The sequence below is a fragment of the Erinaceus europaeus genome, chromosome 10 (assembly GCF_950295315.1).
Source record: "Erinaceus europaeus chromosome 10, mEriEur2.1, whole genome shotgun sequence".
Taxonomy (NCBI): Eukaryota; Metazoa; Chordata; class Mammalia; order Eulipotyphla; family Erinaceidae; genus Erinaceus; species Erinaceus europaeus.
Window position 1 is genome coordinate 79,888,391 of NC_080171.1, and position 27,163 is coordinate 79,915,553.

The 27,163-nt window shown below is 51.6% G+C and overlaps 1 protein-coding gene across 7 annotated transcripts in view; it reads right to left on the reverse strand.

Moving 5' to 3' along the window:
- Nucleotides 1–17,544, reverse strand: part of MEGF6 (multiple EGF like domains 6) — a 33,894-nt gene extending 16,350 nt beyond the window's left edge. For all 7 annotated transcript variants that reach the window (XM_060199931.1, XM_060199932.1, XM_060199929.1 and 4 more), the window contains exons 1-2: nucleotides 17,305–17,544; nucleotides 14,242–14,364 (exon numbers count right to left, since the gene is read on the reverse strand). In XM_060199931.1, the coding sequence (XP_060055914.1) occupies nucleotides 14,242–14,364; nucleotides 17,305–17,464 (283 nt within the window). In that variant the 5' untranslated portion in view covers nucleotides 17,465–17,544. The remainder of the gene's footprint in view (nucleotides 1–14,241; nucleotides 14,365–17,304) is intronic.
- Nucleotides 17,545–27,163: the final 9,619 nt, after the last annotated feature.

The window sequence follows — 27,163 nt, forward strand, 5'->3', positions numbered from 1 at the left end:
AGTGTTTACCCACATGGGGCAGGTAGTGGGGAACACACGTCTATAGCTGCTTCCTGGAGCCAAGCCAGTACTGGAGGCAGTCAGTGAGTACCAGGGGTGGGGGCCAGCCTGCATGTAGATTAAGGAAGCACAGACCACAACCATCACAGTCCCAGCTAGCCAGGGCCCCACCTTCTCCAGCCTGCCCCAGCTTCAGCCTGTCCCACCTCAGCTTGCATCCCCTTCCCCTTCAGGACCATCAGAGTCTAGAATGAGCCTGCCTCTGTTCCTGGGATTCTGTTTGTGTTCACAACATCAGCCCCACACCAAGTGGGGACATATAATCTGAAGCAGAGGCCTCTTTTCTGGCAGAGCCTGGCAGGCACTGAGAAGAAGCTGGGGTAAGGACTTGCTGAGCAGGCGCTAAGCTAGCTGCCCAGGGAGCTGAGCTGAGCTGGCCAGACATCCTCCAGATGGGCCCCAGGGACAATTAGCGCCTAAACCCTAGGAGGAAAGTCTGCACGAAGGGGGAGGTGGGGGCTGACTCTCCATGCAGCCTGGCACCCTCGGAGACTCTCTGCACAGATGTTCCCAAGCTGTCACACCAGGGAGTCAGCCCACATGTCCTAGAATCCCAGCAAGCTGAGAGACTGACTCTCCCAGGCACTGGGCCATGCAAGTCAGGAAGGGCCCGACACTGGGTAGTCAGAGGCTGGCGGCTTGGCTCCCAGGCAAGATGCAGCTATGGAAGCTGCATGGGGGAGGAGGGTTGAGACCACCCTGCAGACTAGGATTGTCATCAGGCCCAAGTAAAGCTAAGCCTCAAGAATTCAAACCCCAAAATGACTACTTTCTTTAAGTTTTGTTTATTTATTTACTTATTTGCCACCACAGTTATGCTAGAGTTCAGTGTCTGCAAGACTCCATGGCTCCTGGAGGATATTTTCCATCTTTCCTGCAGGTAGAGGGTGTGAGACAGAGAAATAGAGAGGAAGAGATACAGACAGACACAAGGAGACATGGTAGCACTGTTCCATTTTCATTAAGTGTCCTCTCTCTACCCCATCCCCCACAGGTGCTCCCATGTGAGAGCCCAGGACCTGAACCTGGGTCCTTGAGTGTGGTAACATTTATATTCTCCCAGGTGAGTCATCTGCTATAACCACCAACATGACTATTTTGCAGTAAAAGAAACTAATGGAGATGATTGAAGTTAGATGAGGTTATATGGGCAGATCCTCGATCCAACAGGACTGCTATCTTTCCAAGAAGAGATGAGAAATCTCTTTCTCAGTAACAAGAGGTGACAGTGACAAGGCAGTCATTTAGAAGTTAAGACACTATCCCCTAGGAAGTGAACGGGCTGGAACTTCCAACCTCCGAACTTCTAGAAGAATAATTTCTGCTGTTTAGGTCCCTTCTTCTGTGAGGCTTTGTCAGGGCTATCTGAGCAGACTGACTCCCACTGACCCCCAATCTGCAAGCCCCCAGACATGGGCTTCAGCTAGCAGAACTAAAAGTACTAATAGAGCTGAGCTGCAACCCCACTTTCTGCCAGCAGGCAGCACCCCGCCCCAGAGACTGGGTGAGAAGCATGCCCTTCTATGCCATTTGGGCCCTAAGTAGACAATACTCCAGACATCCCAGAAAGCAGTTTCCTGTAGGAGGAAGGGTCTGCTGTGCTTCTAGAAGTACAAGCAGCAGCACTGATGTGCTGGAGTCACAGTAGGTGTGGCTGAAAGCTGTGGAGGAGGCCAGTGGCGTGGTGGGTGGCTGGCCTTGCAGGCAGCTCCAAGGGTGGCACACCCACCAACCCTCTCTGCTACAGCCCACGCTGTCAGTTCCAGACTGGTGTCTTTGTGAAGTTCTGTAATTATGGTCCTCAGACTGCTTTGGTTTCTCGGTCCCAAGGGCTTCACACCAGTGTGGCCAGTGGCCACCACAGACTGCATTCTACAGTCCCCTGCTGTGGACAGGGCCAGAGTGACAGCACAGTAAATGGGAGGCTCAGTTGGCTGAACCAAGAGGCAAAGACAACCTGAGAGCTAAACCACTCCCACCTCAGACAGCTTAGGGGCTGTCTTGTCACCAATGTTGAGGGAGAGAAGGCACCATCCAGAAATGGGAGTGGTTGCAGGTCTAGGTGGAGCCTTTGGCTTTAAAGGGGGTGAACATTTGGGGTTCTCTTTCTGGGACTACCATGTGACCATTAAGGCTGTAAGTCAGTTCTAGTCCCTTTTTCTTCTCCCTCTTTCTCATGTCCTAACATGTTTTTATTTTTAATACAATTTTTAAAATACCTGGATAATCATGCTTTTCTTTCCAATTCTTTGTTGAGAAAAATGTGTGACGAACTTTTGGGAATGGGGGGAAGCCAGTGTTTCCCTATAACATAATTTGGCGAGCCAGTCAGGAGATGAAATTCAGGTTATCTTAAACTATTTTTCATGTAACCAGACTAGGCTTTCTATTAAATCAATCTCCATTGCAACCACATGTTTACTTTATTATTATTATTTATTTATTGGACAGAGACAGGCAGAAATCGAGAGGGAAGGGATGGACAGAGAAGAAGAGAGACAAGAGATGCCTGCAGCACTGCTTCACCACTCGTGAGGCTTTTTCCCTGCAGGAAGACTTGAGACTTGAACCTGGGTCCTTGTGCACTGTAGCATGTGCGCTCAACCAGGTGCACCACTACCTGGCCCACCCCATGTTTACTCTTAATAAGCGAGGTTTGTCTGTCCTTGAGAAACTTTTAAAATGTAGGCTTCTAGATTTTGGGTGCTGGTGATCTTAAGTTCTTAAATGTGGCCACAGAGGTTTTTTTCTTTTCAGAACTTGTAACCTGAGTATACCTAATTCTGCTCGGTTTCTTTGAGAGGGAGCCAGCACAGCAGCTACCCAGCAGGGGAGAGAGTAGGTCTCCATGGGGGCAGGCTGGACCTGAGGCAACACATTCTAAGCTGCCTGTTAACTGCAGCTCTCTGCCTCCAGGTCCTAGCACAGACAGAGGGGCTTCCTAAGCCCCCTGCCTGGTCACAGAAGCATTTTTTTTTCCACTTTTATTTCTTGGCTGGGCCTTCTCTTCATTTCAAAGCTAGTAACCTTCTCCTGAGCATTCTAACCTCTAAGATCATGATCTTTAACTCCATTTTTCCTTGTGGCCGGACACCCAAGGTGTCCACGCTTAAGCCCAGTGCTTTACTTTTTTTCTCCTTTTTCAATTGTATTTTTAACCACATGGCCATGGTCCCATCTCAGCCTCCATGAGGACCATGAGGTCATGGGCACCATCTTGATTTTGACCTTCAACCATGTGTGTGGTCTCTGGGTGCCATGTTTGTTTACTGTTATCATGACTACCGACCTTGTGGTCACAGATGCCACCTTGATCCACCATCTTAGATTATTATTGTTACTATTGTTAATTTTTTCCTTTTCCAATGTTTTCTTTTGGGAAAAACACTTTTCCTAAGATCAGCTGGTCATTATTGATAAATTTTCTGATACAATAATCCTTTAAATTATACATGTAACCTAGCCTTAAGCCCATGCAGATTCAACTTTCTGTAGACAGGCAGGTTACCCCATTTCTGGTGATATAGAGTAGTTTTGTGCAATTTCAGCCCACCAGCCATGCAGTCCACAGACGTCAGGGCAGGGAGACGTCCAAAGCTTATTTCAAGCTCAAGAGTTTGCCATTAAAGACGTTTATGATAACTTTTACTGTCAGGAAGGACCTAGGAGGGACCAGGGCATACTTATCACCAAATAAAAGGGGTGTTAAAGGTATTCATTTTTGCTTCACATGGGCAGCTGTGCCCCTGAAAATCCTGCCTCAGACCCATCCTGGGTGCTCATTCAAAAGAGTCTAGTCTTAAGTACTAGCTAGCTAAAAATCTGACATGGCTTTTAACTATCCTTTATTTCTATAGGAGACTAGATATGAGCCTGTTCCAGCTAAAATAAAAGTGTACAAAAGTGAAAAACCAGCTCCAGTGCTCCTTCTTTGTGGTAATATAAAATGTTTAACATGTGACAATGCTTCATCCTCAAATTGAAATCATATATCTAAGTAACAGCATAGAATTAATCTGTTATTTAGCTATCTGATTATAATCTGAGGGCCCCAGATTATTCTGTAACTCTCTGTGGAGAATTAATCCACAGCAAAATTAGCCTTTAATTGACACAGATTACTGAGAAACACTGTCACAAAATTGTCTTTCTAAGTGTAACTTTATCAAAGGTCTTTTTTTTTGTAGTTATTATTATTGTTATTGATGTCACTGCTGGATAGGATAGAGAGAAGTGGAGAGAGGAGGGGAAAACAGAGAGGGAGAGAGAAAGACACCTGCAGACCTGTTTCACTGCCTGTGAATTGACTCCCCTACAGGTGAGGGGCTGGGGGCTCGAACCGTATCAAAGGTCTATAAGTGTTTACTTTTAGTCAGTATTCTTTTTTTTTCAACCACATGTGGTAACTTACCAACCTAGATTTAGGTTTCCATACAGAAATCTGTGTATGGTCCAGTTACTTCTGTATATTCTAAGCAAACTGTTTTCAGTCTGATTTTTTAAAAATACTTTATTTATTTACTTATTTCCTTTTTTTGCCCTTGTTGTTTTTATTATTGTAGTTATTGTTGTTGTTGTTATTTGATGCTGTCATTGTTGGATAGGACAGAGAAAAATGGAAAGAGGAGGGGGAGACAGAGAGGGGAGACAGAGAGGGGGAGACTTGTGAAGCGACTCCCCTGCAGGTGGGGAGCTGGGGCCGGTCCTTGCAATTCACACCAAGTGCGCTTAACCTGCTGTGCTACTCCTCAGTCTGATTTTTTTTTTTTAATTTATCTTTTTCACCAGAGAAGTATGCAGTTCTCACTTAAGGTGTGTCCCAACTTTTAAAAACTTAACTATGGCTGTTTCATGTATTTCTATTCTGATAACAAAACTTAACATTTGTTACATTTCCATTGGGTGAAATTTAGTCTAAAGAGAAGAGGTATTCTTAAAAAAAGAGGTATATTAAATTGGTATAAAGTGAAATGATTTAAAAGATTTTGTTTCCTGATTTAAGCAACTATATGAGATTTACTGTATTTTTTTTTCTGTTATTGCCTCTTAAATTGCTAGATCAGTTTTAAAGTGTAAAATCTAATACAACCTACTACAGGCATATACACCCTGGCTTATTCATAGCCACTCCAAGGGTGTTACGTGAGAGATAAAATACAGCTAAAAAAAAACACAGTATAAGCTGGTGCAAAGCATAAGGACCGACATAATGATCCTGGTTCGAGACTCGGCTCCCCACCTGCAGGGGAATCACTTCACAAGCAGTGAAGCAGGTCTGCAGGTGTCTATCTTTCTCTCCCCCTCTCTGTCTTCCCCCTTCTTTCTCCACTTCCTATCCAACAACGACAACAACAATCATAAATACAACAATAAAACAACAGGGGCAACAAAAGGAAATAAATATTTTTTTAAAGAGTATAATCTAGTAATTAAACTTGTGATAGCTTTATAATGAGTGAATTACTAAGATTCTGGCAGTAAACTAAGTTCTAACATTGTGCTTGAATTGTTTAAGTGGAGGGGGCCAGCGATAGCGCAGCGGGCTAAGCGCACAAGGCGCGAAGCCCAAAGACCAGCGTAAGGATCCGGGTTCCAGGCCCCAGCTCCCCACCTGCAGGGAGGCGTCGCTTTACAAGGGGTGAAGCAGGTCTACAGATGTCTTTCTCTTCCCCTCTCTGTCTTTCCCCTCCTCTCTTGATTTCTCTCTGTCCTATCTAACAACAATGACATCATCAACAACAACAATATACAAGGGCAACAAAAGGAAAAAAAATAGCCTCCAGGAGCAGTGGATTTGTAGTGTAGGCACCAAGCCCCAGCGATAACCTGGAACCAAAAAAAAAAAAAAAATTGTTTAAGTGGTCTTAAAATCATACTAAATCATTTTATCATGTCAACATCTTTAGTACATAGTATATTGGTATAACTGTTTGTTAATAAAGGCCTTCTAAAATTAAATAAAGATATTTAAGTCAATTCTAGTAAACTCCTAACTTGGTACACATTTTTATTTTTCCTGGCATTGTGTATTTCTTGCTAGTCACAAATGAATGACTGCAGCTGTGACAAGCTTCCACATGAAGAACCAATCTTCCACATGGTGAGATCTATCTTAATATAAGGGTCCTCCTATATGCAGTCCAATTTCAGCTTGTGTGCTTTGCAGCAATGTTCTTATGTTTTGTTCATGGGTGGGTACTGACCTTACTTTTATAAGTTATTGACAACTGAGTGCTTAGACTATATACTTGCTCCTTTCATTCTGCTCTCTAGTTATTTAACTAGCTAAATATCAAGAGTAAATAAAATTTACTATTCCAATTTAATCTCTGGCATTATCTTAACATGGTTGCCAGTGTTAACTTTAGCATACCTCTAATATGGAATATTCCTTATATGTTTGTTGGTCTTTTGATCCCCTTTCAGTCCTGTTCTTAACCTCTCCCATTTTGGATGGGGTAATTTGCTTTCTTGCTGAATTTAGTGAACTTTGTATTTTAATTATTAGCCTCTTGTTTACATGACATGTAAACAATTTTGTAAGAGGCCTCTGAATGTATGATTTCTTTTATAGTACAAAAGCTTTTGATTAGTTCCATTAGTTTATTCTTTGTAACTAGATTTGCATCATTGAAGATGTCCCTTAAAACTTATTTAAAAGGCATCAGTATTTTCCTCTCAAGTGTTTGATGAGGTTCTGGTCTGACATTCACTTCTGGACACATTTAAATTTTGCTTTTGTATTTGGTAAGATATAGTGGTTGAGTTTAAATTCTTCCACTCATTCAATCTTTTCTTCCAACACCATTTGTTGAGTCTCTTCCTCACTTATTAGTCCAGGCACATTTGTAAAAGATTAAAGGTCCTGGGGGTCGGGTGGTAGTGCAGCGGGTTAAGCACACATGGTGCAAGGACTGGCATACGGATTCCGGTTCAAGTCCCTGGCTCCCTACCTGCAGGGGGGTTGCTTCACAAGAGGTGTCTAACTTTCTCTCCCCCTTTCTTCCCCTCCTCTCTCCATCTCTCTGTCCTATCCAACAACAATGACATCAATAACAACAATAATAATAACCACAGGGAGTCGGGGGGTAGTGCAGCAGGTTAAGGGCAGGTGGCACAAAGAGCAAGGACTGGCGCAGGGATCCCTTATAGTAAAAGGGATTGATTTCTAAATTTCTTCTTCTCAGTGTGTGCATAAAGAGATTCCACGGATTTTCACCTGTTAATTTTGTAGCCTGGCACCTTGCTAGGTTGCCTAGTACTGGATTCATTAGCTCTTCTATACATACTATCATTGTCATCTGCAGATAGTGAAAGTTTGACCTCTCTTCTTCCTATCTGTATCTCTTATTCCTTGCACCTGCCTGATTATTATGGCAAGAATTTCTAACACTAGTGGACATCCCTGTCCAGTACCTGATCTAAAGGGGAATGCTTCCATCTTTCTCACCATTAAGTATATAGACTCCACTGGAGTTTTCTATCCATTAAGAGATGTTAGATTTTATCAAGGCCTTCTTTATATCTATTGATTTTATTGATGTGGTCGATCACATTAGATAATTTACATATATTAAGCCAACCTTACATTCTTGAGAAACAATCCTTTTAACGTGCTATAGTATCTGGCTGATAAAATTTCTTTTCTTTTTTTTTTTAATTTTCCCTTTTGTTGCCCTTGTTTTTTATTATTATTGTAGTTGTTATTGATGTCTTCGTTGTTAGATAGGACAGAGAGAAATGGAGACAGGAGGAGAAGACAGAAAGTGACTCCCCTGCAGGTGGGGAGCCAGGGGCTCAAACCGGGATCTTTATGCCTGTCCTTGTGCTTCATGCCACGTGCTCTTTACCTGCTGTGCTACCTCCTGACTTCCCGGGCTGATAAAATTTTGTTCAGTATTTTAACACCTAAGATAGCTTATTGTAACTATCAAGCCAACACTAAAAAAGACCCTTGAGCTTAACTTAGGCTCCTCTAAAACTTAAGTATTTCTTAACTCAAGGCTGGATACCATAGATATACCAACTAGACTTAAGTCCAGCAGATTAAGTAATGGTTATTCAGCTACATATAGCTGGCCTTCAAGGCCTCAACAGCTAGGAGAAAGTTAGAACTTATTAGACAGAGGGTGGACTACAGAAACTGGATGATAGCAAGAGCCAGGCTTCCCTAGTTTGGGTGTTTTGGTCAGTGGTAGGCCACTTCATCTGGAATCCTAGTCTTAGTCATAGATAATGGGCCCAGGCCTACATAGGGTCTCTCTGTCATCACTCATCACTTCCTTTGGGGATGTCTTTCTCTCTGCCCCATCGTGGGCCTCTCAGTACTTTGTCCTCACTGTAAGTCAAAATGGTTAAGTCTGCACCACTCTCTGGGTCACTCTACTTTGTCACTTGAGGAAAAGACCTCACACAACCTATGGACATGGCCCCAGCTGTGACCATAGAGTGAGCTTAAACTGACAGGGACCCAGAGATTATACAAGCTCTTTGGTAAATACTAATAGACACAGGCTCCAGGTCAGATTAACGTGGTGCAGATATATATATCTTTATTTCAGTATGGGAGCCACTCTCTACATTAATCCAGTTCTCAAGTCCCACACTCTATTCTAATACCATCCTCCCAGATAATTTCTCAATACTGCCTTTATGGCAATAGCTTAAAGACAGTCCTAGTATCTTAAAAATGTTTATGCTACCTCTCATCCTGAGTTGTTTTTTTTTTAGCTCTAATTGACTCTACTCTTACACTCTGCTCCCCATTATTAAACATTTGTATGACTTGCTACCTTTCTGCCATCAAGTCCCAGATGCTGCCATGACCCCACCTTGATCTCCCTGCAAAGATGATCATATGGTGAAGTGTCCAGAGACCTCATCTCTTCAGAACCCTACCCTACTAGGGAAATATTAGGGACAGTACAAGTCTGTCCATGAGTATGGGTTGACCAGGCAACTGCCCACATATCAGCAGGAAGCAGCTACAGAAGCACGCAACTCTGCCCTTCATCCCAAAAAGAATTTTGGATCCATGCTCCTAGAGGGGGGGAATGTTGAGGGAGAGAAGGCACCACCCAGAAATGGGAGTGGTTACAGGTGTAGGTGGGGCATTTGGCTTTAAAGGGGTGAACCTTTGGGGTTTCTGGGACTACCATGTGACCATCAAGGCTGTAAGTCTGTTTTCAGCCCCCTTTTCCTTTCTCCTTTACTTTCTCTCTCTCTCTCTCTCTCTCTCTCTCTCTCTCTCTCTCTCTCTCTCTCTCTCCCTCTCTCCCTCTCTCCCTCTCTCCCTCTCTCCCTCTCTCCCTCTCCCTCTCCCTCTCTCTCTCCCTGCCTCCTTCCCTCCCTCTCCCTTTCTCTCTGTCATGTACTAACATGTTTTCTTTTTAATAAAAGTTTAAAATTACCTGGATAATCATGCTCTCTTTTCAATTCATTGTTGAGATAAAGCATGGTGAAGTCTCAGAATGGGGGACAGACGCTGTACCCCCCTTATCCCTTTAACACCACCTTAGGATGGACCTTCCCACGAGGCAAGTCACAGTTCACTGCTTTATGTAAGCCATCCTCCTTGCCTATACCCAATATACTGGGCAAGTGCCAACCAGACATTCTAGACTCCATGCCACCAACTGAGTGTTCAGCACAGCTTTGCTATGGCCTGCCTCTCAATGCTGCTCCTCCCAGCCCTCCACCCTCGCTCAGACCCTGCTCCACAGACTGTCTCCTTGCATGTTCACTCCAGCCCACAGGGAGGCTGTCCCCAATCACATTTGTTTTTCCTGTTAGATTTCTGCATCCAGCCAGAGCTCTGTCCCCCCACCTCTATCCCGTTTCCTTGGTCGGGTATGGCAAACCCCTTACCTCCTGTGTTCTGGCTCCCTTCCCACACTTGGGGGCAGGGTTCTCCTGGGTAGACACTCACCTCCCCACTGTAGACTGTGTTCACAGCAGCCCACTGGGCCACAGGACACATGACCTTTGCAAAACTGCAGCCTGCCTGGGGTTTGGCAGAGATGGGAAGACACTCCCTAACCGCTTGCAGCTCTGCAGAAGGGTCTCCAGGTCTCCACATGCTCAGCCTGTGGTTTTGGCACCTGCCCCAGTCACTGCTAACAACAGTGAGGGCCTGTGTGTGTGTGTGGGGGGGGGGGCAGGAGGCAGAAGGATGCTCACCATAGCCATCAGATCCTCCCCTACCATAAGGAGGGTCCTGTAATGCCTCAGTGGGGGTGTCCAACCTGGTTGTTTGGTGGCAGTAAGCAGACCCTGTGCTATGTGCAGACACAGGCTGACAGCAGAATCCCCTGCACAGAGTCAGACTAGAAGGTAAAGGTTGAGGGGAAGGGGGTGTGTCTCCTTCCATGTGATCAGGCCAAGAAATCATGCCTGGAGAGACCCTTTGGTGGCTGAGCCAGTGAATTAGTGGCCCTCAGACCAGCCCTGCATGAATTACTCAGCCTGGAAGATGTGCCAGCCAGGGCCAAGGCTGGGGATGCCCCGCTTCCATTGACAAAGGGAAGGAGGGCAGAAGGAAGCACTCCCCCTGCCTGCTCCAAAGTATCTTGAAAGACTCAGGAACTGAGCATGGTAGTTTTGTGGGGTTCTCTGCCCACAGAGATGCCCCACAAATGAGTGAGAACCCAAGAGACTTCAGGGACCCCTGCTCTCAATAGGAGCCATTGTCCACAAGTGGGGGAAGAGAGGGGCATACCCTGAGGGCAATTCTGGAAGGCAATATCCTAGAATAGTTACTGCTAAAGCTTGTCTGGGGCCAGGCTGGCCTAGGGAAGTCAGGAGCAAGGCTTCCTTGGTCCAGACCAGGGGCACAGCCTTTCAGATGTCATCTTTAGAACCGGGACATCTCTATGCTCTGTGTCTATAAGACTTTTTGCAAAGGAAGAATGCAGGTGAGAGTCCTTTATTTCCTCTTTTCTCCCTGTCTCTAGGCTTGTCTTAAGGGTTTCAAGGGCCCCCTCAATGCTGCCTCTTCTGGGGGCCCTGGGTTCCCCTGGGGCCCAGGATGAAACACCTCGCTGATAATACCCATTACCTGGCTCCCCCCACACCCAGACCAGGTCACTTCCCTGAGGACACTGCTGAACTCCAAGCTCCAGCATCTCTGACTTCACCTGCTGCCTGCTGTCTTGGGAGTCTCAGGGGTGCTCACAAGATACCTCCCTCTCCCCTCCCAGAGGATCCCAGGGCCCTGGGGGGTGGGAAGGGATGGAGCAGCTATACAGCATCTATAGGACCTGGAGTACAGCTGCCTGCAGGCAGGAAAGGAACTGGCTCCCAGGTGGCCTGGGCTCAGGGGTGGCTCTAGCTGCCACCCACAGCCTACACCTTGGGAATACCAGGGGTAAAAGGGACCCACATCTCACAGCAGAGGGAAGTCCTCTTTCTGCTCAGAGGCTGCAGCCTGGCGTGGCACGGCAGTGCCTTCCCTAGAAAGTACTCATGTGTGATCTGAGACACTGGGTGCCCACCACCAACCCTGCTGTAAGACCCCAAAGAGACCCCTCAAAATACATAAATGTCATAAGCTGAGAGACAGCTCACCCAGTGGAGTGTATGCTAGGCAAGCCCCTCAGCAACCAGAGGGACAGGCTAGGGAGAAGGACCCAGGAGGCCCCATGCTCAACCTGGAGGCTCCTCAGCAAAGCCTAGACCCCACCAAGGCAGGCAGCTCCCAGCAGAGCCCAGCCAACTCACCCACACTGTCCCTACTTAAAAACTGCTGGGTGACTTGGGGACTGGCCTATGCTGGCACAGTGTAGCTCTTGGGAGCTCCCAATCACAGCCAACATGCAGGAGAGTGAGGGCACTCTGTGGATGCCTGTGGCCACTGTAGCCTAAGGAAAGCAAAACTGACAGCCTTGGACAGAACACCAGCCTAGAGAGAAGCACCTTGTTCGGGGGCTGGGGAGGTGATAGGTGCACTATGGGCACGTCCAGGACTGGGCAGGGACCTCAGGAAGAGTATCCCTGAGGCACACCCACTCCACAGGGGTGCACAGCTAGGAGTGAAAAAGCTCCATGCCCTGCTGTGCAGACGATTTTCAGGGGTCCTGTTGTCAGACCCCAAACAGACCCCTCAAAATATACAAATGTCAGAAGCTGGGAGACAGCTCACCCAGTGGAGTGCATGCTTAACCATGCCTGAGCAGCCAGGTTCAAGCCCCAGCTGCCACATGAAAGCTTTGCACAGGGCAAGATGTGAGGCATTGTTGTGGCATGTTTATTTCTCTCTCCCCTCTCACCATATCTCCCCATTTATCTTAAAAATAAAATACAAGAGCCTGCCAGAAACCATGGAGTCATGCAAGCATGAAACTCCAGAGAAGCCAGGTAGAAAAAAAAAAAAGATTAAAAAAATGCCATAAATCAGGGAGTCAAGCGGTAGCACAGCGGGTTAAGTGCACATGGCGCAAAGCCCAAGGACCGGCATAAGGATCCTGGTTCGAGCCCCCGGCTCCCTACCTGCAGGATAGTAGCTTCACAAGCAAGGAAGCAGGTCTGCAGGTGTCTATCTTTCTCCCCACTCTCTGTCTTCCCCTCATCTCTCCATTTCTTTCTGTCCTATCCAACAACGACGACGACATCAATAACAACAATAATAACTACAACAATAAAACAACAAGGGCAACAAAAGAGAATAAGTAACTTTTTAAAAAAAAGAAAAACTAAAAAAAAAAAAAAAGCCACAAATCAAGGCATGCAGGTGACATCCAGGGAGGACAGGGAGACAGGATGGATAGTTTGGGCTGGGGGAAGCCCTCCTGGGCTCCAGGCCTGCAGTTTGAGGCCACTCTTCAAGGCCACACTGTCCCTCTACAAGTCTATCACATAGCCTCCACCACCACTACCACCCTCCCAGGCTCAGAGATAGTCTGGGGAGAATATGTCTGAGCTCCCAGATCCCTCACCAGAGCTGAGGGGTGGGGGCCCTGCCAGCCCACCTGGACCTACCCCAGGGACAGCCTTCTCCAAGCAGTGCCACCCAAAGAGGGTGAGGGAAGGATGTCTAGGGACTTGGGGCTAAGGGACAGGGGACCTGAGGCCATAGAGCCCCTTGCTACAGGTTCCCAGAAATGCCACTGCCCCCCTTCCCTGCCTGTGCTGGAACCTTTCATGGCATTCCTGCATCTGTTTCCACTTTCCGACCAGAGAAACTGCATGGGGCAGCTGCCTCACTGAATAGGAGTGGCAGCCCAGACATGTGTGAGTGCTCTGGGGAGGACCCCCAGGGCTGGCAGGCCGCCTGCCACAGCAGCCAGGCATGGGTAGGGGGGCAGCTCAATTACTGTGCTGGTCTTGGGGTGGGGAGTAGGGCCAGCTGCCTGCAAATCCCAACAGAGGCCATAGGGAGGGACCAGTCCTGAGTCCAAAGATCCACAGCTAACCCCAGGCCTTGGCCCCTCCATCTCCACCTTGGAGACTCCTGCCACTGCTTCCTGCTCTGCACTGCCACCCCCTGTGCTGCCAGGGTATATGGTTCCAGGGCCCCGCAGAGGAAGGTAGGCAACATCCTGCTTTTAGTCACCCTTTTCCTTCCAGTCATAGCCTCAGCCCTTAGGCTCCCCAAACTGAGGGGGAGGGAGGACACTGGTACAGGAAGCCTGGCAGTTTTTATTGACTTAATTTTTTTAAATTTTTATCATCATTGTCATTTTTTAATCAGACTACTGTTCTGCTCTGGCTTATAGTGGTGCTGGAGATTGAACCTGGGATTTTGACGCCTCAGACACACTCACTATGCTGCCTCTTCTGCTCTGTTTTTTACTTACTTTGTTGCTCCCCCAACAATACTGCTACCCAACTGTTGCATCCTCTTGTTGCTGTTGCCTCCCCAACTCCCTCCAAGCCTGGCCCCCTAGCAAGAACCTGACTCTCTCCATCTTGGGGGCAGCACTGTAAGTCTGACCCCTGCTTCAGTTCAGGGCCAGTCTCCAGGAGTCTCCAGGAAGATGGCCTAGGACCCCTGGCTGGATGCAGGTGTGGCTACAGAGGTAAGGGGGATGTGGGCACACAGTCACATGGTGAATCAGGTAGGGTCCCAGCTGCAGCAACTGCCACTAAGCCACTGGCCTATGGGCCCCAGGATTCAGGTGTCCTGGGGCCTGATACCCCCCTGAGTGGGAGCATGGGGCTGGAGTGGCAGTGTAGGGTGCTTACCCAGGCAGGTCCTGCCGTCTGCGTGGAGCCGGGAGCCAGGCTGGCACTCACAGTGGTAGGAGCCGGGTGTGTTCACACATTGGTGCTGGCAGCCACCATTATGCACCTGGCACTCGTCCACATCTGCACAGGGGTACACAGGTTTACGACCAGGCTCCCAACCTCCTCTCAGCACTGGTCTCCTGAGGGCCATTCTCACTGAGGACCTGGCATCAGGTGCTGAGGTCCACATTTCATGGCCCCCCCCCCACCTCAGGACAAGCCCCTCACTCACACTTGCAGGATGAGAAGAGTCAGGACAGGGCCCCTGGCTGGTTGGAGGAGCCCCACCCTTGGGTCAGAAGAAACTTGGAGCTCACAGCTAACTCCCCCCCACCCACCACCACCAAATCCAAGTCTAGAAACACTAGAAGGTGGCAAGCCCAAAAGAGAAGCTAACCCCTCCAGAGATAGTCCCTAAGAAGGTTGGGGAGCATATCTTGAATAGAACAGAGCCCTCCCCCCAAAATTCATGTCCATCTAGAGCCCACAAAGGTGAGCTTGTATGGACACTGGATCTTTGTAGATGGGATGAGTTAAGAATGGAAGTGACCTTCTCAGGCATGAGTGGTCTAAGCTCAGTGACTGGGTCCTGGGGAGACTGCCCAGGGAGGGAGGGACTGAGGGGCCAAGAGGTGGTGGGACCACCAGAAAGATGGGGTAGGAAGGGCTCTCCCTGTCAGTATATGGACCAGAGGAAACCAGGGCAGATGGTGTCACCTAGGGTCCCTGTGGAGGCCCTGTGCTGGGGCCACAGGAGGCCAACATAGCAGATATGGGACAGAACACAGGAGGTCCCCCACACTGCCCTTCCAGGAGGCCCTGGCTTCCCCAATCCACCCACCAGGCTGTGCCTGCCATATGGGTACCCATCACCAGTCAACAGAGAATATGTTCGTCATTCCAGAAAGGACAGGGGGACCTCAGCAGGCCAGCACCTCTGCCCTGGACTGCCGGGGTATGCCATGGTCATGTTGGGAAGACAACCAAAGACAGGATCAGAACATTGTGGGGGTTTCAGAGCTTCTATTCCTGTGGTTAAGGGTCCCACCAAGGGGCTCAAAGAGAACAGCCTCTCCTCAGAGCTCAACCCCTAACACTGGCCCCCTGCAAGGGTCCCTGCAGGTAGAGCTGTCACTGTACAAAGCCTGGTATGGGGCAAGGGGCACCTGGCAGTTGTTTCTAAGGCAATGTAGGAAAGGGCCCAAGGGCGTTCAGAGTGGTCTTGCCCATGGGTTGGGAATCCAGGGGAAGGGACATTAATATGCCCGATGTAAGGACACTAGCTCCCGGAATCCCAGATCCCAGCTAGTGGCTCCAGAGCTGCCCTGAGCCCCCTGGACACAGGTGGGGACCCAGACTCTAAGGGCTGGCTCCTGAGCCACTTGCCAGGACACCTGGATTCCATGAGCTCAGAAAGAGCATCTGCACCTCAGTTCCACCTGAGCCACAATGGCACCCTATGCCCACATTTGTGGTCAGCCTATCTGGACAGGGACACCTCAGGGCATCTCAAGTCCCCCTGCCCCACCACCACCCCCATGCACAGGAACTTGTTTAGAGGCTGGGCTATTGGACAGACATCTTTCTGCTCAGGTACCCTCCCCCCTTTTTGAGGCCTAGGGTCCCTGATGGAAACCACTCACAGAAAGCAGAGTGGACTAAGATTACTGCCCTGCTCCCACTAGTCCTCCTAGTCTCTGGCCACCCTCAACCTCACAAGCTGGGTCACTGGGGTCTGTGGCAAGAATGACACTTGTGTGGGGATAGAGGGGCATCACTGAGTCAACACTGGCACTTCCTTCAGGAGACTGGCTGGGCCTGTGGCATCTGTGTGCTGGGAAAGGGCAAAGGCTAGGGGGTCCCTGGGGATCACATGGGGCTCCTGGCCTGGGAGTCCTCACCCTATTCCACTGGAAACCACTCCAAGACAAGCTTACTCTGAAGCCCCTCCCCCCCCCCACAAAAGCTCTCATCTCTAGAGGGCATATGTCATTGTGTCTCAGCCCTTCTTCTCTGCTCCCTGCAAGTCCAAGCAGGTCCCCAAGTGAGCAGGGGCTCCCAATTCTCCCAAACCCATCTAACTCAACCTCAGGTCTTAGGATGTCACTGCATTTGGTGGCACTGGTGGTGGAGTCTATGGTCTCCTTGCTTGTTGGGTCACTAAGTGGGGAGGGGCATTCAGTGGGGGCCCCATTGGCCATATGACAAAGCCAGGAGAGGTGGGAGGCTGCCACAGTAGAGGGCCTGCAGCTAAGGCTCCTGGTGTCCTTGGTTTGGAACCTGTAGAGACAGCCCAGGGGAACACCACCCCCAAGGAGACCAGATGCCCCATGGACAGACATCCTCAGAAGATTTGGGAGGACTAGGGAGGCGGCATGACCCAAGTGTCTGGGACATCTGGATGAGGGCCACACACCTTCCCCCACCTCACACTCAAGGGTGCATCCTTGGTCACTCCTGCATCCTTGGTCACTCCTGGAAAGGTTAAGAGCAGGTCAGCAGGTGTGGGAGCAGGGTCAGCAGGACAGGGACAGCTATGGCCCAGCTCTGGTCCTTGGTGCCTCCTCCTCTCTGACTGCACATACTGGGCTGACAAGGTTTAAGGAGAGGGGGCAGAAAGAAAGGGACACTTGCCTCATCCACACATGACCCCCATATCTCTCAGAAGCGGGAAACACAAGTCTACCTTCTCATGTGACCCTCAGAACTGCATTGGGGGTGGTGTGCGATCCCATAATCTCGAGGCAACAGCAACAGCAAGGGGCTATTTTTCCCTGTCATCTGGGCAGGCAAAGCCCCCTGCCTATCATTGTCACTGTCCCTGGCCCCGGCCAGCCCACAGAGAGGCAGGAGTAGTAGGCCATCCCACAGAGAGGCAGGTAGTCTCCCACTACCCGGGAGAGCAGCCTGGGCTCCTACACCCCTCCCCCCAGCTCCTCCCCAGAAAATCCTAGGGCTTGCAGCCCCCCTGACGCAAACTTTGAAAGGAGGAAACAAAGCAGCCCCCGCCTCCCGGCCCACCTGGCCTCCGGGCGCTCACGGGGTGGCCAGCCAGGCCCAGGCGGCAGGGATAGCAGCCCCTCCAGGAGTGGTGGTGGTGTGTGCCCGCCACTAGCCCCAGGCCACCCAGGAGCCCCAAGCAGCAGAGTAGGGCGAGCCCGCGGGCCCGGGGCGGCTGCATGGCCGGTGCGGGATGGGTGGCACGGCGGCTGGTCCGGGTTGCTAGTGGCTGCTCTCCCTCTCCCGCACTCCACTCCGCCAACCCCGCCCTTTATGCTCTGCTCTCCCCCCGCCCTCCGCAGGTAAAGGCCAAGTCACGGGACTCTGAGGCGCCGCCCCAAGTGCCCCGCCCCCTCTCCCTCCGTCCCCAGTGGGTCCAGGTCCAGCACTGCCCCTCCCCCGCTGAGCACACACATGTGCAGACACACCGACCTGTCCCTGCGCCAGCGCGAGGACAATCAAAACAGCTGGAGGACACGGCGTTATGGGGATCCCCGCCAAGCTCTGAGAGTGGGGAGCCGAGCGAACGGTTCTGCTGCTTCATGGTGGGTGGAGACTCCCTGAGTAGGTTGGGGCAGAGCCGAGGGCCTATGGAGTCACAGCCGCTGAGCCTCCACTGTGGTGAGCCTGCTCCATCCCAGGCAGTCACAGGGGTTGGGGAAGGGGTTCCCTGTTGACCACAAGTCCTGGCGCTACGGTCCCCTGAGATGCATGTGCAGGTAAAGAAAGCAGATGAAAATCCCGCGTTAACCATTCTCATACTGAAAGGATCATACCTGGACATAACATTATTTTTATTGGCACCCAGGTTATCTCTGAGAGAGACTAGGGGGGAGATAAAGAGGGAAAGGGAGAGAGAGACCTGCAGCACTGCTACACTGCTCCCTGTGACATGTGCCTCAACAGTTTGTCCCATGGACTTATTTCTTTCAGTGGTTTTCTTTTTTTTACTTTGTTAGCTAGGGATGACTTTAAGACTAGGTATGTATGTGTGACTTGCATTACAGTTCTCCTGGACAGCCCTGAGTAACCAGGCCCAGTCCTTTCCTACTCTGCAGCAACAGGCAGCACTGTGCAACCTCAGGCAAGCCACCAACCTTGGTGGATAGGCCAGTTCTCCATGGGCATTAAGTGAAATGATGACAACAGTGAGTAAATTCCAGGGCTGGTCTATACATCAGACACCCTCTTAAAGGGTGCTTGGCTCAAGCAGACACCTCTAGACTGAGCAGGGAGGCCTGAGGCAGTTCAGAGCTGGTGCTCAGAGGGGCAGTACCTTGGTCCATGCCCTATTCACACTCCTGAAGGCACCCTGGAAGCCAGTCAGGCTGGTCTGAGAATAGTCAGGGGGATCCAGAGCTGCCACTGTGTTGTATCAGCCTGGTGTCTCCCTCCTCTTCTTGAGCCCCCATCTGCTGGGGGACTCTTCAGGCTTGCCAACACCTCTGGATGCCAAGTCACACAATAGCTTGAGCGAGATCATTTGCTCCCATGGCCTGGGGTGTGTGTGTGTGTGTGTGTGTATGTGTGTGTGCGCGCGCGCGCGCGCATGCACACGTGCCTGCCTGGGCATGAGCTGGAGATTAACAGAACACAAAAGTGTTAGGCGACAGGGACAAGTCCAGGGCCCCCCAGCTGTGCAGAAGGCAGGGTGCCAGGCTGGACAGCACTGGAACTTGGACTTGCAGCTTGGAACACATATGAACCAGGAAGCATCTATCCTCCTCAGATGTGCTCATGGGGGCCAGGGAGAAGGGAGAAAGTTAGTAAAAACGGGAGTTGGAGAGCTGGGGGTGGGGTCTGTTCAGCAGTAAGGTGCATATTATGTATGCATGGGGTCCTGGGTTCCATATCAGAACAGTCTTTTTAAAAAAATTATTATTTATTTATTCATTCCCTTTTGTTGCCCTTGTTGTAGTTATTGATGTCGTTGTTGTTGGATAGGACAGAGAGAAATGGAGAGAGGAGGAGAGAAAGATAGACACCTGCAGACCTGCTTCACCGCCTATGAATCGACTCCTCTGCAGGTGGGGAGCTGTGGGCTCGAACTGGATCCTTACGCCAGTCCTTGCGCTTTGTGCCACCTGTGTTTAATCCACTGCACTACTGCCTGACTCCCTAGACAGTCTTTCTATAGCTGGTGTTTCTCCTCTTAATACAAAAGGTGGGGTGACTATCCAAGGGTCATCACTTGGGGTGTAGAGATGCTTTCTGATACTCTGGGACAACCTGGGGCAAAGACAAAGCCATCCTTTCTGGCCTGAAAACCTTCTCAAGGTCCCACCTCCTGACCACTCTCAGCATTTCCCTGTGACACACAGAAGATACAGTGGGTTGGGGGGATGCCTACTGGGGGGAGTTGGCTGCACAAGGTTCCCATCACTCATATATCTGCACCATCCCAAAGTCAAATCCTCAGTTCACCCAGAAAGGATCCCCACACTGGGGTGCACCTCTCTGTAGAGCTGGGCCATCACTTTGCACACTAGGTTCCAGAATGTCCTTGATGGACATTGAGGAGAAACAACCCTCCTGAAGACACATGGGGGTAGCCAGGAGGGCCAGGCTAACTGTGACCCAATCCTCTCCTCATTTAACCACTGATACAGACTTCCTTAGACAAGGATCCCTATTAATACTCTGGGACACCCCTGAGGGGGATCCCAGCAGGGCCAGGGGAAGGGTGGTTCCCTGAGGGGCAGACATGCACGATTTCTCTCACTTGTCCATCCCTCAACACAGAACCACTCAGATTCCAAAGCTTGCTTCCCAGTAGACCCCTGAGGGCCTTTAGCCCAGGAAGTGGTGCAGTGGATAAAGTGCTGGACTATCAAGTATTTGGTCCTGAGTTCAAATCCCAACACTGCTTTTGGTATCTCTCTCTCTCTCTTGCTGAGTTCAAAATGCCAGCTCTCTCTCTCTCTCTCTCTCTCTCTCTCTCTCTCTCTCTCGCTGAGTTCAAATCCCAGCACTCTCTCTCTCTCTCTCTCTCTCTCTCTCGCTCTCACTCTCACTCTGACTCTCACTCTCTCACTCTCTCCCAAGTACTATTATAAACAAAGTTTTTATTAAAAAAAAAAAAAAGAGGAAGGACTTAATCCTCTGATCTAGGTCCTAAGCAAAGCATTTATGGGAAGCTCTGGCTTCAAATCCTGGTTCTAGATCCTTCTCTAAGGGACATTGCCTGGTGCACAAGCCTCTGCAGTGCCCAATGCCATCCTTCCCCTGCCATGGGTCACCCTTTCTCTGTGTATGTCTCCAGCTTCTCACCCCAGAGCCAGGCCTGTCCCCCTCAAAATTTACCATTCATTCTCTTGACCATTGTTCAGTCTTCTCATTCAATGACCTGTGTGCCCACTATGGGCAGGGCATGGTTCTAGGGCACAGTGATGGGTTCCCACCCAAATGAGGGTTTCTAGGATGTGGGGTCATGAGCCTGGCTGGCAGCTCCTCCCTGAGGACTGGGGTGCAGTGGCTGGGGACCACCTCCTCCCCACCTCATCCCTCCCCCCTCCAGCTAGAGGAACATCAGCCAGCAGTACAGAGCCCCCAAGGCAGTCCAGACGGTGCCCACAGCCCTGGCCCCCCTCAGGCACAGCCAGGCTGAGGCTGTGGGGGTCTGGAAGCTGTTTGGGTAACACTTTCCTGATGCGGAAACTAGGCTGGCGTCGCTGCCCGGGAATGTCTGTGTCAGCACAAGGCTCTCCCTGCCCGCCAGCCTGACTCCAACTCTCCTCTCCAGGCTGCTGTGCCAGGGCCCAGTGATGGCAATGGCACAATGCAGCCCCCCAGTGCCAAGGTCAACCCTGAATGCACTGCAGGCTTTGCCACCTGCCACACAGCCTAGGGGCAGAATTGCCACAAGCAAGGGGTACATGGGGAAGTGGGACACAGCCCCATCCCTCAGTGGTGTTTGTGCCTTGATGCCCATGGACACCTTCTCCATGAAGGTTTCCTCGACTTGGCTTAGTTGGATGCTGATGGAGAACTGCATAATGTCTGGCTGGGGCCCTTGGGGTAGGGGTGGGGGGGCCTCCTCACACCTGTCCCCAGGCTGCTAGGATTAGACACATGGTGAGGGGGTTTCCCCAGTGGGATCCAAGAAGATCAAGATACTGGGCTCCTGTCTGTGCCTCAAGGGAGGCCCTGTGCTATAATCCCTGTCTGGCTGGCTGGAGAAAGGAATGTTTTATAGATCTCAGCTCCTCGTGGGGGACCAAACCCTCTACGGGCAAGTGGTGGTGGTAGGGGGAAGTAAGAGGCCCCTAGAGGAGGCTGCCAGGAGCCAGTGTGCTGGAGAAAGTGGGCAGGAGAAATGCTCCAAGAGTGGGACAGTAAACCAACAAGCTCACAAACCCTGATCCCATTACCTGAGGCAGGCTTCTTGGAGGACGTATGAGGAAGGATGAGTGGAGAAGGCAGGCTTCAGCTCTCTAGAGGCCTTGAAAGCCAGAAAAATAGTAAGGTGTGACCAGGGGTCCCCAAGGTGATGGGAGCAGCAAACAAGGTAGGCTGGTGATCAGACAACTTCACTGCAGTGGGGAGGAGCTGGAAAGTTGCTAGTAGGAGCCCAGCTGAGGAGTTTCAAACCAGCCTTAGGTGATGCAACACCATCCAGCTCAGATACCCTGTTTGTCACCTCCTGGCTCACCTCCTGGTAAATGTCCCCTAGCATGGCCTCCTCCAGGCATTCCTCACCATCTGCAGAGTTTATTCCAGGAGCACAGTCGAGCTGGTGGGGGGAACATGGTAAAGCTATTACCGTGAGGCTTTCTTCCCAGCCAGAGGAAGGAAAATGAGAACCATGGATGTTTCTGAGAGCCCAGCTGCCATTCCTGACCGGGGCCAGGCAGAAATGGGGAGGAGGGAGCCCTATTCTCTTACACACAGAGCCAAGCAGCCTCAACACACATGGCCCTCCAGGGACCAGATGGCTGGGCATGAGCAGAGTCCTGAACAAGCTGGGCTGGAGCCATCATTCCACATGTTCACATGTGGCCTCATGTGCGTACACGTGCAAATTGTGTGTGTGTTGAATGAGGCCCAGGGCTCAAAGCATACTGAGTGCCCCCCCCACACACACACACACACAGACACAGCCCTGGAGGTCAGCCCCCATGGGGACAGCCCAGCAATCTCCAAGGTGTGGGCACAAGGCTCATGCTGCACTGTAAGAATGGTGATGGATGATGGTCATGGGAGGCTTCTACACTGCCTAAAGAGGAGGCCCTGCCTTCTCTTATTGGTGTTGTGGGGGTCATGGCACCAATCTTATTATTGGAGCTGTGGGGTCAAGGCAGACCCCCAGCAGCCACCTGAAAGGACTGGCCCTGTTATGACTGTCTCCTGGACCCTCAGCATTTCCTCCCAGTGTCAGAGGGCAAGCTGGGTGCCCACTCTTTGCAGCTCCTCACTGCCCTGGCCACCCCAAGAGTGGAGGGCAGTAGTTCTGGAGGCTGGCTAAAGGTGAAGTGGGGAGGGGCCACTGGGTGGCAGAGCCCCCACATGTGCTCCCCAGAGGGGCCTGGAGAAGAAGCAGGATGTGGGTACAAGCTCCTTACGCCCCCACCCCCACCCCATCCTACACCCAGATGACAGCACAGCTGGCTTGGGTCAACCCCCAGCCCCTAGCAAGGGCAGGGATAAGGGCTTCTAATCAAGGTCTGTCACTTCCCACATTCTTGCCTCCCTCTGAGGGCAGTGAGAATAAGCCTGCTTCCTCCCAGGCGTGGGTGTGGGAGAGCAGCCCTTGTAGGAGATAAGCTGCTCTGGGTGACAGTGGAGCTGGGTGGGGCAGCCTTGGCCTGCAGAAGAGCCTCATCCAGGCCTGTTCTAGCCTGTGCCAGCCTGAGCAGGTCCCTGGGAGCAGAGAGAGTCCTTTCCCCATGCAAGCTGGGCTGTGTTCCTAATGGGGGCGGTGGGTCCTTTCTTGAGACAGACAACACAACTGCCCACGGGTTCCTGGGGCCTACAAACACACACACTGTCTTCCCAGGCACAGAGCCCCTCAGGGCCTTCTTCTGGACTCCAGTTCTGTCCTGCAGACCTCTAGGCAGGGAATGCCAAGAAGCCAGGGTGGGCCTGCCCAGTCTCGGGAAAGGGCTGCCATGTCCCCCCAGATAGCCTGCCATCAACTTTCACCTGGCACCACAGCAGCCCCCCTCTCCTAGACCTTCTTCACTCCCTGGAAGAAGGGCAGAAGGATTGTCAGAGGAGAATTCACGGGAAAAATTCAACATGGTGGAGGAAGGCACCCCAAATTCCTGGGACCCAAGGGCTCCCAGCCCCATGTCTACTCCTAGCAAACCAGACTGGAAAGGCCTTCCAGAACAGTGTCACTGTGACTTCACGCCATCCACTCTGGCCTGACACAAGCATTGGACCATTTCACAGATAGGTTCTGTCCGGGGCTACTCAGTCCCAACTACTTGAATGGAGGTGTGGGCAACTGAGGTGAGGTTGCCAGAGGGAGCCCTGCCATGGGCCCTTGGCCAGATGAGGGTCCTGCCCCCAACCTCAATCCTGGGCCTGGTAGGTTCCTGGCCGCCAGGACCTTGATCAAGAGAAAGCATTGATGCCAGAGGGGAGTACATATCCCCACTCACAGGCAGAGGGGCATGGGGGGTTCATCTCAGAAAGGGGCAATCTCCCTGGGGGCCAGCACCCCCTGTAGTGGGTACTGGGCACTGGGCCACAGACCCTGTGCCTTTCTCCCAATTCCTCTCAGTGCCCCCAAGAAGCAAGGGTATTTTTCACCCCTTTTCCAAATAAAGAGAGTGAGGTGGTGGAGTGGAAGGTTACCCAAGGTCAACAGAGGGTTGAGCTGGGGTTCCTCCTAAGCCATGCTGACCCCAAGTCTTTCTCTGGAGTTGTCTCCTGAGAAGCACTCCCAGAAAAATGGTGTTGTACTGAACAGAAACACAACCACCCCCACCCCCAATCTGGGTAAGGGGTTTCATGGACAGCCCAAGTTCCCCCTCACCATATCACTCTCAGAAACTACAGGTCTGGGGGGGGTGGGGGTGGGGAGGCTGGCCACATCCTACCTGGGAGTGAGGGAAGAAGAAGAAGAACAGCCCAACAGCCCCCCAGAGCATGGTGAGCAGACCAGACTGTGCCCCTGAAGGCTGGTGAAGTAGCTCACATGGACAGTGCATTGCTTTACCATGTGTACAACAAGCCAGGCATGAATCTAGTCTCTGCCACACTGGAGGAAGCTCTACTTCTGTGCTCTCCCTCTCCCCCCTGCAGTTCAGGCCGGTGCACCTGAGCATTGGGACCTGGGCTGTTCCCACCCTTCATCACTTGGAGCAGCTCTGGGGGAACAACTAGCTTTGAGAGCACCCTCTCTCCTCTGCCCTCCCCTCCCCTTCCCTCCTCTTCTCTCCTCTTCTCTCCTTTCCCCTCCCCCTCCTCTCTCCTCCTCTCCACTCCCCTGCAGGATTAGCTTGCTCCAGCCCACAATGCTCCAGCCCTTCTCACTCCTAGAGCTGTGACGCCAGGGAGGCTGGGCTGGCAGAGGGACAGAGAAAACACAGCAGGCACTTGGCTTGGTCTAACCCTCATGGCCATGCAGTGACTCTGAGTCCAGACATCCCAAACATGCAGATTCAGGGTCATCAGACTCCTGGGGGCTGAGGCCAGGAAAGGGTGACTAGTTGGAGGGACCCAGGCCACCCCTTCCTGCCTGGTCCCTTTCCTGGCTCTCCTGCACCTGGACCTGACTCATGCCAGCTTTGTCATGTGGTGACAGTTGTACCCATACTGGGAACTCAAGCACTTCCTGAAGGAATTCACTGGGGCCTGGCTCTGCACACGAGGGGCCAGGCTTCTTTCCAGGAACTGCACAGGGGTCAGCACAGAGGTCCCCTCCACAGAACCCCATCCCTGGATCTGAGGGACCCAGGGCTTCCTGGACACTGAGGAGGGGGCTGACACTGCATAGCAGACTCAGGGGCCTGAGGATGATGGGGGGGGCATGGAAACCAAAGCCCCTCCTCCATAGGTTGGGCAGGGACCAAAAAGCAGGAACCCCAGCTCCATGGTAAACTGTACAAGCCAAGTGTAGGTGGGGACAGTGGAGACCCCAGCATAGAAGTTGGGACCCAGAGGGGCCAAGCTCCCAAGCTTTTGGAGTTGACTAGTGTGCCAGCTCTCTGCAGGGGCTCAAATAGAGGTCCTCCCTGGATACCCGCAGGGGTCAGGCCCTGGAGAGCCTCAGTATAGGAGGCCACTATCCCAGCACCCTGTCTCAGGTAGGGGGAAAGGCTGGTACTGAGAAAAAGATGGCATACCAGCACAACCCCCACACCAGCACAACCACCCCATGTTGATCCCACACCAGCACAACCACCCCATGTTGCAGGGGATGCTTGGGGCTTTAGGGCTGGGGTGGAGGCATTGGCTGTCTGGTGGAAAGTGCAGACATAACCCCCTGGCAACCCCTTGTGCAACAGCTCTCTAGTCCTGTGTCCTTGTGTCACTGAGGGGCTGGTGGACATCTGAACCTGACCCCAGCATGAAGCATGGCTGCAGAGTGGGTACTGGAGTCAAGTCCTCTCAGCCCCTCTTGCCTAATGAGGACCACTTCACAGGAAGAGAAGCTAGGCCAAAGTTAGCACTGTGTCTGGGAGCTGGTAGAGCTGTCTCCTTACCAGAGACCCAGGTTCCTGTCCCTTCCTTTCTAGACATGGGGCCCTCCAGCCCTGGGGTTAAGCTTGCCCCACTCCTGTGAGCCACCAGACACGCGGGCAAGGACCTACAGCATTTGGAACAAGCGCTGGCAGTAGGTGTCCACTCAGCAGAGCCCTGGCCCAGCCACTGTCTAGTGGGCTGTCCCCTGTTCTACCCTGACAAATGGCCCACAGCTGCAGACAGTGCTCACAGCAGCAGGAAGCTCGGGGAGACAGAGTTGACAGCCCATCTGATGAGTGGTGAGGGAAAGCAGGCAACCTCTCCCCCACACACACACACAACCCTGGTTATCAGTGGCTGGGGGTCAAAAGCCAGGTGCAAGGTAATATGAGGTGAAGGGAAGGGAGAGATGGGGAGACATATGGCCCAACCTCAGTGTCTTCCATCCTGGACCCCAATCTGCCCCAGTTTTCTTAGAATTTTCTTTCCTTCTGGCCTTGATTTTGCCAACAACCCCAAGGCAAGGGCAGTGCTGAGGGTCTGATCAGAGCTAGTGATCCTTCCTGGCTCTGGCCTCAGAAAGCCCTTCCCTGCAAGAGGCTGGAGAGAGAACTCAGCAGCCATATCCTGCATGAGGCCCAGGTTCAAGCCCTGGCCCCACACAGGATGTACTCTGGCACCAAGGGAAGCTTCAGTGCAGTGGTGTCCTCCATCCCAGCTCCCCGACCCCTGAATAGAAAGGTGACATAGGAGTAGTGAAATCACACATGTATGAGACCCCAGCTCCAAAAAAAAAGTCATTCCAGGGACCCGATACCCTGGTTACCTCTGCAGGCCTGAGCAGGGAGGTGTTCAGGCCAGGGCTTATTGGCTTCCCTGAAGTGGACCTCACAGACAACCCTATTGCCTCCCACCTGCAAGGGAAGATGCAGGTGACCCCCTCACCTAGTCTCCACCTGCACTGGACATACAGTCCACTCCCCAGGCCATAAGACAGTTCCACCCAGCAGAGACAAGGCCTCACCTCTGCAGAAGGGACACAGGGAAGGGTCACCCCAAGCTTCTGGCCATGGTCCACCCAGCACAAGGAGAAGCCCTAGAGATAGGCAGAGGAAGGTGCTCTCATTGGATCCCAAAGCAGTTATTCCTGATTCTGTGAGTCCCAAGAAAGCCTCTGTGTTCAGCTCTGTCAGTTTTCAGGAAAATCCAAGCCTCCCCAGCTTCAAGGTCAGGAGCCCCACTACTT